This window comes from Epinephelus lanceolatus, chromosome 8, assembly GCF_041903045.1.
Source record: "Epinephelus lanceolatus isolate andai-2023 chromosome 8, ASM4190304v1, whole genome shotgun sequence".
NCBI classification, from domain to species: domain Eukaryota; kingdom Metazoa; phylum Chordata; class Actinopteri; order Perciformes; family Serranidae; genus Epinephelus; species Epinephelus lanceolatus.
Window position 1 is genome coordinate 43,558,594 of NC_135741.1, and position 13,135 is coordinate 43,571,728.

General features: G+C 39.9%; 1 protein-coding gene across 2 annotated transcripts in view; it reads right to left on the bottom strand.

The window, feature by feature from the left end:
• Positions 1-7,838, bottom strand: part of plod1a (procollagen-lysine, 2-oxoglutarate 5-dioxygenase 1a) — a 76,947-nt gene extending 69,109 nt beyond the window's left edge. For both annotated transcript variants that reach the window (XM_033630057.2, XM_078170340.1), the window contains exons 1-3: positions 7,592-7,838; positions 3,666-3,757; positions 3,234-3,367 (exon numbers count right to left, since the gene is read on the bottom strand). In XM_033630057.2, coding sequence (XP_033485948.1) covers positions 3,234-3,367; positions 3,666-3,757; positions 7,592-7,682 — 317 coding nt within the window. In that variant the 5' untranslated portion in view covers positions 7,683-7,838. The remainder of the gene's footprint in view (positions 1-3,233; positions 3,368-3,665; positions 3,758-7,591) is intronic.
• Positions 7,839-13,135: the final 5,297 nt, after the last annotated feature.

The window sequence follows — 13,135 nt, forward strand, 5'->3', positions numbered from 1 at the left end:
GTAATGACATGTCTTCACACTGCTTTGGAAAATTACACTAGCTACAAATCTTTCAGAAAACCTGTTTGTAACCAGTGTTTAATTTCTTCTCTGACTCTTTGCTGTTTTTCTTTCTCTGTCTGATCAACTCAACTCACACCAGAACAATCTAGATTGATAAATAGTACTACAGGTAAGAGGGAAAATGAGTATTTTTGATTTGATTTTTAATTTAATTTTTTAATTTTATATACTTTTATTAATTTTAAATTTTATTTGGGGGTGAACTGTGCCATTACAGCTGCATTATGGATATTGTTCAACAATATGAGAAATATGCGTATTTGTTTTCTTTCCAGGCGTGAGATGAGAAGAAGAGGTGTTCCATCCAAGCACCAATTAATCTTTCACACAAAGTCTTCCAACTGAATTGACTGTAGTGAATCAGTAGCTTCAGGCAGTGGAGCTCCTCACTGACTGTGACTGAGATCACTACTGTCAGCCCAGCTGGGATTCACAGTGTACTTATTACTTGGAGTGGGGGAAAAAATTGATACAACATAGTATCGCAATATTTTTGTGTGGCAATACTGTATCGTCACATAGTGCCAAGTATTGATTTTTTATTATATAAATTTATAATATTACAAACACAAATTAAACTTTAGGTAGCCAACTAGAATAATATAATCACTTGCTTTTTCAGTCCACTAGATACATTTTGCTGCAAAAAAATGACTTAAGTGAGATGAACAGACTGAAGACTTTATCTTTATTAGACAAAACCGATGTTGAAAAAGTTTCCCTTTGGGGACATAATTTACAATTGAAAAAAGGTAATAAATTGCAATATATTTTATCACAATATGCAGCATATTGCAACATATTTAAAATCGCAATAATATTGTGTCGTGACTTAAGTATCGTGATAATATCGTATCCAGTGGCATAAGGTAGTTACAATGGGCCCCAGTGCACGCTATTACGAGGGGCCCTATTAACCCCTAGTTACAAGTTATGAAGCACACACACACACACACACAAAGTTTTAAGTGTATATATATTTTAGCAACAGTGTGTCTTACTGCCGCTTTTATGTTACATCCAGTTGCAGATACTTGATATTGGACACATTAACATACATAATACACAGCAATCATCATTACATATCTGTATAAGACAAATCTACAAAAGAAAATAGGAAATTATTAGTTTAACTTGATAGTTTTTTTATTAGTAAATTAGTTTTTTAAATAGTTTATGTAGAATAAGTTTATAATTTGTCATTGATTGACACTGTTTTACAAAACCAGAAAACCATGATGGAGATGGGTTTGCCTTATTTAGGGCATGTATGGAAAATAGCACCATTTTTGTTTTAAATGTGAGTTCTTCTTTGAACACGGGTGTATTTCTAGGTGGCAGTTGGGCCCCTCCAACCCATGGGCCCCAGTGCAACCGCACTGCCTGCACTGTCTGTATTTACGCCCCTGATCGTATCGTGGATCCATCCTACTACTTACTGGTTATAACTTTACTGAAAGCTAAAAAAAAAAACTACAGCAACAATCATTAAGTACTAACTGTTGCAAATAGGTTGCTGATGACTGATTCAACTTGTACAATTTGATTACATTCATTTAAATTTAATTACATTTATTTAACTAGTAAAAGCCTCACTGAGATCAGAAAACCCCTTTACAAGAGTGTTCTGGCCAAAGCAGGCAGCAGCACATTTAAACAAAGTTGAAGACATACAACATTTAACAGTTACAGGCCATAAGACTTACAGCCAAAAGGTCAGGTCATCATACCCACAATCACATCAAGGCTCAAACACACCAAACCGATTTTAGAGAACTAGCAGCAACGAAGGCCCCCCGCTGCGTCGCCTCATTTTGCTATGTCTCAGCCAAGAATTTGCACATGAACACGCCACAAAGACTAGAGCCAGCAAGCCCATGTGCTCTGCGCTTGCATGAAAGAAAATAACTCTCCACACCAGCAAGCAGCGGGAGTCTGTATTTGTCATTCAAAAGAGGAAACAGGAAGACCTTTTAGACACTAGTTAGCCAATTAGCACATTAACAACACATCCAGTGTTTAAAGAACAGAGCATATTTACCGTGCGCCAGTGAACAATAACACAAACCACAATGAAATGTTTCTACTAAAGAGCTCAATGACTTAAGAAAAATTATCTAACCTTATGTAATAAGTTTGTTTTGATCTCTTTATTTACTTTCCTTACTTCCATTTCTCTTCTCGTGTGCCAAGCTGAACTGCCAATCAGAGTGAGTTTACTCATTGATGGGCTCTGCCATCGCTGATTCAACACGCTGAATCAGCCAAAAAAAAACAAAAAAAAACGACTAGCCCCAACAAGGGCCAACTGTGCGGTACACAACGCAGCAACGAGAGCCGTGGACACTCACTGACAGCCCAACACTGACCGCTGGCTGACCGTTGGCTTGGTGTGTCAGGGCCTTTAGTTTAAACCAGAAACAGATGGCACTTACAGCTGGACTAAATACAGTCAGATTCAGCACCAAACATCATGGCATTATCAACTGTAATAAGATCAATCACTAATGTGTGTAATGAGGTGTATTTGAAAGGTAATGAAATTGGTTAGCGTAAAACAGAAGTATTAACTGACAACAAATCTTTGAAATGAGCTGAAGGATATATATATCAGCAAAAGGAATGTGTGTATAGTTTAAGCGAAACAGACACAACATGTTGATCAGAGAGCTTTAAAGGTGTTGGTAAGTGTATTTTTGAGCTCTGGACAGAGCCAGGCTAGCTGTTTCCCCCAACTTCCAGTATTTATGCAAAGCTAGGCTAACCACATCCTGACTCCAGCTCTGTACTGAACATACAGACATGACATTAAAAGCCATATGAATATCTCACTCTCAGTAAGAAAGAAAACCAAATATTGAACTATTCTTTCTTTTTGATTTTTGCCTACTTAGGAACAGAAAGAAGCAAACAACTTCATTTGGGATATTACATATTAAGTCCCTAAATACTTTTTGTAATTGCTCTTCCCCACACTGAATAAAAATTATGTATTGTATTGTTGTGTGGTACTGCAGCGGAGACTTGTCACACAACAGTAAAAGTGACCAAAAAAAACACACTGCGGAATCTAAACCCGCCTGGTATTATGTGGAAAGTGTTGAGCAAAAAGTCTTAAAGTTGAGCATGTTACTCAGATCTGAAACTCTGCCTGTGGTGAAGACACTCACCTGTCAATGAAAAGGATGATTTTGTCCTCAGTCTTCATCTTCTCCAGAGCTACTTTAAGGAGTTGTACTTTCTGGCCTCCTCCTGGAGCCGACATGTAGTCGCCTCCATTCCATTTCTGACCCTGACCAAGAACCTTAATGCATACATACACACATACATTTACTGCAATTTGAATAAATAATTCTAAAGATCTTCAAAAACTCTTTTTTTGTGACTAAAATAAAATTACATTATCTGCCAAATTTTACTTTATTTTTTAATAAAACCAGTGGCTTATTTATGTGGCTTAAATGCATAGAAAATGTCTTACATGTTAAAAATAATGATCGCATTAAAGGGAAACTTGGGTGAACAGCAAAAAAAGGGACAGAGAGAAGCTTTCATGGCTAGACAGCAGGAAAGGAACTTTGATCTTGCAGCAGAGTTCCTACCTTGACAGTGTAGTTAAAATGTTTAGCCGACCTCAAGAAACGCTTGAAGCCATCAGTCTCTTTGGTTGCAACTGTCACAACTAGGAGCTTCCCTGGAAGACAACACATTATAGAGGAATTCAGAAAGATAATATGTAGACTTCTTTTTTCTTTTGCTTTAAGCATGAAACAACCTAAGGGTACACCAGCAGACAGGGCAATAGCTAACTTTAACACAGTCATACACTAGAGGACAGATATATTTATTCACTCATTATCCGTAACTGCTTATCCTGTTAGAGGTCATAAGGGGCTAAAGCCTATCTCAACTGACACTGGGCTAGAGGCAGTGCACACCCTGGACAAGTCACCAGACCATCCCAGGGCTGACACATAGAGACAGACAACCATTCACCATTACATTTACACCTATGGCCAAGTCAAAGTCACCAATTAACCTGCATGCATTTGGACTGTGAGAGGAGTCCAAAGAACCTGCAGTAATTAAAAAAACAAAAAAAAAAAACCCAAAGATAAATAATAAATAATAATGCACAGTTCATTACAGGTGCAAATTCACCAAGAAATTTATAGTTAATCACAAAACAAAAAGCAAAGTGACAAGCTGTTAGTGAATGATTGTTTAGCCTTGCTAATTACAGATACATTCCAATGATTTATTGCTAAACATACATAACATATAGAAAACAGCAGAATATGTTACCATAGTTATGCAGACGACAATCAAATTTACATAACCATGTCACCAGGGGACTATTGTCCAGTACAAGTGCTGACTAAGTGCATTGAACAAATCAACAACTGGATGTGCCAAAATGTTCTTAAACTGAACCAAGAAAAAACTGAGGTAAGGAAGTTTCTGGAGCCAAGGAGGAACAATCAAAAGTCAGTACTCAGCTTCAACTGGCAATGTTAAAAACCACAGACCAAGCCAGAAATCAGTTCAGAAGTTCAGACCTGAACTTCAACAGCCACATCAAGACAATTACAAAGTCGCTATCACCTTAAGAACATATCAAGGACAAAATGACTGATGTCTTAGCAGGATCTGGAAAAACTTGCCCATACATTTATCTTCAGAGGACTCAGATAGTTGTAGCTGATTCAGAATGCTGCTGCTCAAGTTCTCACTAAGATCAATAAAGTAGATCACATCACTCCAGTTCTGAGGTCTTCACACTGGCTTTCTGTCTGTCAGAGAAGACCTCTCAGGTCTTCTGGGACAGGACTGATTTGTGTCCCCTGAGTCAAGACTAAACATGAAAAAGCAAAGTTTAGTTTTTATGCTCCACATATCTAGAATAAACTCACAGAAAACTGCAGGTCTGCACCAAGTCTCATGTCTTTAAAATCAAGGTTGAAGACCTATGTTTGCCGCAGCCTTTAATTAAATCAAATATTTATTTATTTTTTACACTGCACTGTAATTTCTATTATTCAAATACTTTTACTGATTTTGACTGCACTGTAACTTTATTCTTGTATTTTATGAATGTCTTAGTATATTTTAACTTTTTATTTTCTATTCTCTAGTTCTTTAATAAATTGTTTTTAACTGTCCTTTTATAGTGTCTTTCTATTGCACCTTTTCTTGATGCTTTTGATATTTTATGTAGAACACTTTGAATTGCCCTGTTGTTGAAATGTGCTTTATAAATAAACTTGCTTTGCCTTGATAAGATCATTAATTTAACATACTGGCTCACTTAATTGCATCTCTCTCGTTTCTATTATCTCTCCACTGTCTCTATCTAACAGAGACACAAAAGAACTTTTTAAAAAATAATAATTTAACATACCATTGCTGAGGCCCTTGAAGGCTACTGGGGCCCAAATGAGCCATTTACAAATGTTAAGTTCTCTGCTCAGTTTTACTCTTGATTTAAGTATTTAAGTAGAAATATTTTTAACTGCTTTCATATTTGTACTTGCATATGGAGATTTTGTTTAGGGACCCCAAAATGCTGGCACTAGTAATAACTGACAGTATTTTAATTTATTATGTGATTGTTATAATGGGTTGTAATAGGTTATTACTGCAGGGCAAACTATATCATACAATATTTTTGGTAAATGTGATGATAACTCATTTGGGACAGATCAGCAGGTATCGTCTTAGAGGAAACACTGGTTCTGATACGGTTTGTAAATTTAGCTATTGTATGATTTTCTTTCTTAACTTCCTCCATCCATGATAATGCGACAAGATCAGATGTTGAAATGGGCAGTGAGTTGCTGTAGTCTAAGAAGAGTGTACTCTGAGTCCAACCATCAGTGTGAGGTTATACCATAAACCATTTACTGTAACAGTCTGTTCTTGATGTGGCTATAGGCACATCTGTTCATTGTTGCTTTCATTTCAAATGTGCATGTAAAGAAAGAAAGTAAGTTTGAATCCAGTGGAACACTGGAAAATGTATCAACAGCCATTCATTTAGGCCTGAAGTCTAATCTCCATAACACAAATCTGATAGTGTCTCACCAGATTTCCATGAAAAAGATATAGTTTTTATATCATCTCATAGGCTGCCAGAGTCACAGGGCTGACACAGAGAGACAGACAACCTTTTACGCTCACATTCACAGCTACGGACAATTTAGAGTCACCAATTGACCTAATCTGCATGTCTCTAGCCTGTGGGACAACGTGCAAACTCCACATCGATGGACTCCCCCATGCCGGGGTTTGAACCCCCCACCAGGAATCAGGAACCCTCTTGCTGTGAGACCACCATGTCAGTACCTAATAGCCTAAAAACCGATGACTACGCTTCAGAAAAATGTCCCATTTTTAGCTTAATTTTTTGGTCCCATATTACTTGAGTGAATTACGTGCACACTCAACCCTTTTTCATAAAAAGCAAAGTGTATTGTGAAAAAATAGTGATTATAAGTCATACAGTTGATAAAATGCAACATCTTACAACAATTTAGGTTGCTATACCCTGATTGTTTTAGCTGCAGCTTTTTACCAAAAAGAGAAACTCAATATGCCATATAGCTTACCAGGCAAGCTCTGGGACCAGTGTTTTTTTTTTTTCTTGTTGCTCTGCCCATCCTAGTTATCTCACACCAATTAAAAAGACTGTTTCATGTAAAGCTCATTTGTAGCAACAATGAAACAACATTTTTGGTGACTGGCTGCTACTATTTACAGTCCAAGATGGAAAACCTTATATGTCCTATTTACCTGTCTAACTATGAGAACCAGGAATTTTATTATTATTATTATTATTATAGCAGTGGCAAGGAGAACTATTCAAATTCTTTCATGCAAAGAAAAGTTTTATTATTTTTGTTGTTTTGTTTTTTGCTTTTGGTCCACATCAGCTTCAATCAACACCATGTCTACCCTGCACATGCTACAGCTAGTGTGTTAGTATCAGCGCTGACTGCGCTGATCGTAGCCCGTCCACGTCAGCGGCATGGACGGAGTCCTTCTCAGCACCTAGTGCAGCTATCTCTCTCATGTAACGAAGTGACATAATGTTGAATTCATTTTCCATAGTTTTCTTTTAAATGGAGAAAAGCAACAGACAGGTTACAGCAAAGCGTAGTTAATGTCCTTTAGCCAACTGTACATTAGCCCTCTGTCTGCATGCATTAAGCGCCACGAGCAGCGCGGGCATCAGTTAAATCTCAGCTTTTCTAACTGGCTAGCCTGTTATCGTAGCTAACACCGAAGACACAGTGCAACTGTGCTTATTTTCCTACATGGCTTTATACTGCTACTTCTACCAGAATGTTCTACCAGATATTTCTGTCGATAGGCACGGCCATATCAGAGGTCATACCATACCAAGCTGGAGTGTCCCAACTTCACTGTTAACGTTACACACTGAGACTGTATTAAAACACACTTAGCTACAGGCTGTGTAGATAATAGAGAGGGTCCAGACACAACATTGGTGTCTTTCCTGACTTACCGTCGGGGATTCGTTGCTCCTTACAGATAACCAGAGGGAAAAGTGCACAGACAAAGATCCCAGAAAACGACAGCAGGGGCGAAACTCTCATTTTTACCAAGTTAAAGTTAAAATTCGGTGTAAACCCAACTGGACACTTTTCCAGCCGATTCCCAGCAAGAAAGCCAACTTATCACGGCGGTGTTAACTCTCAAAGCACCGCCTGCCCCCTCAGACTGTCTCTGTATGCCCCCCTCCCTCCAACCTCTCTCCCTTCAGTCTCCCTCCAGTCTCTCTCTCTTTTGCCGTGCAACAAATTGTCTATTTGACTGGGGTATGGAACAAAAGTAGTAAAACTTTTTAAATGTTTTTTTTTTGTAACGTCATTATTTCCATCACTGACACTTTTGCAGTACACTAGACTCATGAGTTCGAACTGTATACATCCGCAACGCCCACCTCCAAAACTGGGAGAAAAAAAGCTGTTTGAAAATGATGACCCAGCTGTTCTGTCGACATGAGCACTTGCACGTAGCCTGTAGTCCTTACACCCAGTGGCGGTTCTAGCACATTTGGTGGCCTGGGCAAGCCTCCCTCTGGCGTGTTGTCACCAGCTTCTTAGAGGAAACGATAACCAGCTCCTTTCCTGCCGATTTCAACACAGATTTGTTGTTGTTTTTTTCCATTTTCTTTCTCTCCACACTCTCTGGGCACCAGAGAGCTTTTGTCATTTTGACATAATGATACAGCATGTTTGGTTGTTCTAGTGACATCAGATAAAGGCGGATTAATACTTGTGCATTAGCTCCATGCAGAGCCTATGTAGTAGTCTACACACATGGCCTACACCATTGTGAGTAGTTACACTTGAGCTGGTGTGTCTGTGTCACTCTGTAGTTACACCTCCGAAACCAGGGTTGCCAACTCTCACGCATCTGGTGTGATTGGTGCGCAATCCATATTTGCGCTTTGATTGGGCAGCTCTAGTCTCACAGTCAGCCGACTACGGCAGGATTGCCAACTCTCATGCATCTGGTATGACTGTCACTCTCTCACGCCTGTTTAAGAAATCTCATTCCACCGTCACAATCCTTTTTTCTTTTCTTTTTTTTTGTGTGGCTTGACCAGACTGCATACTCAGAGCCGGCCCAAAGCAAGCGAACTAAGCACCTGCTTAGGGCCCCGTGACCACTAGGGGGCCCCAAGAGCCATCCATCCATCTTATAACCGCTTCATCCTCTTGAGGGTCGCGGGGGGGCTGGAGCCTATCCCAGCTGAAATTGGGCGAGAGGCAGGGTACACCCTGGACAGGTCACCAGACTATCGCAGGGCTGACACATAGAGACAGACAACCATTCACGCTCACATTCACACCTACGGACAATTTAGAGTTATCAGTTAACCTAATCCCCAATCTGCATGTCTTTGGACTGTGGGAGGAAGCCGGGGTGCCCGGAGAGAACCCACGCTGACACGGGGAGAACATGCAGGCTCCGCACAGAGGGGCTCCCACACCCGGGATCGAACCGGGAGCCCTCTTGCTGTGAGGTGACAGTGCTAACCACCACACCACCGTGCTGCCCGCCCCAAGAGCAATTAACTTAAAAAAAGAAAAAAAAAATAATAATTTTTTTTTTCCATGTGTGAGTGATGATGATTCATATATTATCAAATCTTGTACAAAAAGACAATATTATGTTAACAGAGTGTAGTTTCCTACTGCCTCTCTGCTATAAATGTCAGAGCTCCGCTAGTAAAGTCTGCATCCAGGCTCCAGCCGTGCAGTGCGCACTGCGCATCCAAGGAGCTAGGAGCAGGTGGAAGGCCTAATAATGTAACAGTAAAGGACTCGGTGTATATATTCTGGGTCGCTTTTTGGCATCAAAACAACGTTTTTAATAACAACATTTGATAGCAAATCTTTAATAACAACTAACACTAATTACAGACGCAGTGAAGTTTGCTAGCAATATGTTTTTGCATTAATGAATTAACTTAGTTAACTTACAGATTGAGATATGTTGTTTGCTGCAGAGCATAGTAATTTATGTGACTAAATAAACATATTCCTTATACATCAACTCCCTATTATGCTCATACAAAAGTATTTTGGAGGAGGCACTGGCTCAGCCCAGGGGCAGTCCACCTCCTCAGGCTCAGCCAAGGCTAATGAATCAGGTGAGGGAAAAACTGTCACCATATATATTTAATTTCTAGTCAAATTATCTCAATAAGATGTACTAATATAAGATATAATCATATGACAAGGGACATGTTTTTCATCTTAGGTCCATCTCCATCCTCTGCTCCATCCACTGTGCCCACTGTCCCCTCTGTGTCTGCTGCAACCTCAGCTCCAACTGGTAAGTTAACAACAAAACAGCCTTTGTAATTGCTCAGTGTACTGCAGAACATTCTGAGATGAATAATTTGTAATATAAGACAAAATCATAAGAAAAGGGACATGTTTTTAGACAAATGCATATTATTTCAAAACTTCTCAAGCAATTTTCAGTTGTTCCACTGGCAGATTGTTTTCTTATTACAAGCTATAGCTGTACTATTTTACTTAGAAAATAAGCAGCCTAATTTTCAAGTGTAAAATGACATCTAACATGACTAGCTTTTGTTGTTGTCTTTCATCTTAGGTCCATCTCCATCCACTGTTCCCACTGTCCCCTCTGTGTTGCAGTTTATTTAAAACAAAAAATAATAAATCAGATTGTGTTTACAGTAAACGACTGGTTTATTTTGTTACTTTTAGTTGGCCTAGATGACATTAGATGAAATAAGTTATAGTAGGTGTGTGAATGATCAGTAATCAGTATTATTGGCAGTAATAGAGGGCCCCAAAATCAAATTTTGCTTGGGGCTCCATGGAGGCTTGGGCCAGCCCTGCACATACTAGATGTCCACTGAATCCGTCGCATGCGCGATTCGGCTGCGGCATGGACTCGCTCCGTCCCGTCATGTGATAATTTGCGGAAACCCTGGAGGTATAAAGCAGGGCTGGACTGGGACAAAAAAATGGCCTTGGCATTTTTGGCCATGGCTGCCCACTATGATTGGTGAAGTGCGCACACACTACACTGTTACCAAAATTAAAATAAATCTCAGTAGTACCCTACTTGCCCTGGAAGAGAGTACCAAGGCTAGAAAATCAATGTGCTCATTCACTTCTCATGTAGGCTACATCCTGGCCCTGGTAGATGGCCCCGGAGTACACAATGCCTATGGTGAAAGCACTTGCCAAAGAAACTCTACAAGATTTATCATTTCAATTTTTAATAAAATGTGTGCATGTACAAATAAGATACATAAATGTTGGCATTTTTTTGTCCCAGTCCAGCCCTGTACACAGGTCATTGAAAGTCCTTGAATTTATCTATTTCTGTATGAAACTGCATGAAAATAGGATTTCACCGTGTGAATTTCAAAATTTTCTCGGGGAAATCCCCGAACCCCCCTTGAAATCTTTCTGTTTGTCACAACAGGACATATCACTGGATTTTTTAAGCAGGTGACTATACTACCATAGATTGATGAAATCGACCTTGATCTGCACCATGAAATAAATATACGTCTATGGAAGTGTGTGGGGCTTAGGCCTATGAATATGTAAACGTACACTAATTTCTTCTGTTTGCCACATGTGCTAACTCTTTTAAGGTAAAAAGAAAACAAAAACGTGCTGCCGTGTCCACGTATGTTCGTGACCACGCATGCACAAGCAGGTATTACGTCACAAACAATCTCACTCCGGCCCTCTGACCAAAGTTGGCAACCCTGCCGAAACACTAGTTGGCGGGGGGGTTTCTATGAAGTGCTGAAAAGATTAGTTGATTCAAAACACACCCAAAACACATTAAACGTTACCCTGGAAATCCAGGCCCAAATCTAGAAAGAATCAGGGTCTGGCTATGAGTAATGGCCCAACTCGAGGGGCGGCACCAAGCGTGCATTTGAAAATATCACTGCATGCAATTGGATAACACTATGACCAATCAGGACAATACACAGGGTGACGTATCCAGAGAGCTACCAGCAGAGCTAACTGGTAGATTAGACTCTTGTTGTATCCAGTCAGCAAAACAGCAAAAACGACCTTCTTGCAAAGGAAAGAGTCGAGCGCTGTCTTCTGTTCCTCTTTTAGAGAAAAAGCCAAGTCTAACTCGTTCATTGTAGCGGCCAAAGCCGTTTCAAACAACTGGTCTTCATCCGTAGCCATCTTGCAATGTTTACTGACTGATTCTGGACGTCGTAGCACTGTCGTCATCTGTTTAGCTCACCTCTGGCCCGCCTATATCAGATACACCGATGTGACTGGTGCAGCTCGGCTACAAGGGCATAGGTAATGAGCATGATTGCCAGAGTGAGCAAATTCAAATTGTGCTCTCGCGAGAACTCTAGATTTCCAGGGTAATTAAACGTGGCTTAAATAGAGACAATTTCAAACACAAGTACACAAATTGGCTTCATAATAACTCACAGGATTCACAGACAAAACATTTGTCTTTAGCTGGACACATTTTCCCCACAAATACAACATGCTAACGTCATAAGCACAAGCCTATGGCATTTTACATTGTATACAGTACAGGCCAAAAGTTTGGACACACCTTCTCATTCAATGTGTTTTCTTTATTTTCATGACTATTTACATTGTAGATTCTCACTGAAGGCATCAAAACTATGAATGAACACATGTGGAGTTATGTACTTAACAAAAAAAGGTGAAATAACTGAAAACATGTTTTATATTCTAGTTTCTTCAAAATAGCCACCCTTTGCTCTGATTACTGCTTTGCACACTCTTGGCATTCTCTCCATGAGCTTCAAGAGGTAGTCACCTGAAATGGTTTCCACTTCACAGGTGTGCCTTATCAGGGTTAATTAGTGGAATTTCTTGCTTTATCAATGGGGTTGGGACCATCAGTTGTGTTGTGCAGAAGTCAGGTTAATACACAGCCGACAGCCCTATTGGACAACTGTTAAAATTCATATTATGGCAAGAACCAATCAGCTAACTAAAGAAAAACGAGTGGCCATCATTACTTTAAGAAATGAAGGTCAGTCAGTCCGGAAAATTGCAAAAACTTTAAATGTGTCCCCAAGTGGAGTCGCAAAAACCATCAAGCGCTACAACCAAACTGGCACACATGAGGACCGACCCAGGAAAGGAAGACCAAGAGTCACCTCTGCTTCTGAGGATAAGTTCATCCGAGTCACCAGCCTCAGAAATCGCAAGTTAACAGCAGCTCAGATCAGAGACCAGATGAATGCCACACAGAGTTCTAGCAGCAGACTCATCTCTAGAACAACTGTTAAGAGGAGACTGCGCCAATCAGGCCTTCATGGTCAAATAGCTGCTAGGAAACCACTGCTAAGGAGAGGCAACAAGCAGAAGAGATTTGTTTGGGCCAAGAAACACAAGGAATGGACATTAGACCAGTGGAAATCTGTGCTTTGGTCTGATGAGTCCAAATTTGAGATCTTTGGTTCCAACCGCCGTGTCTTTGTGAGACGCAGAAAAGGTGAACGGATGGATTCCACATGCCTGGTTCC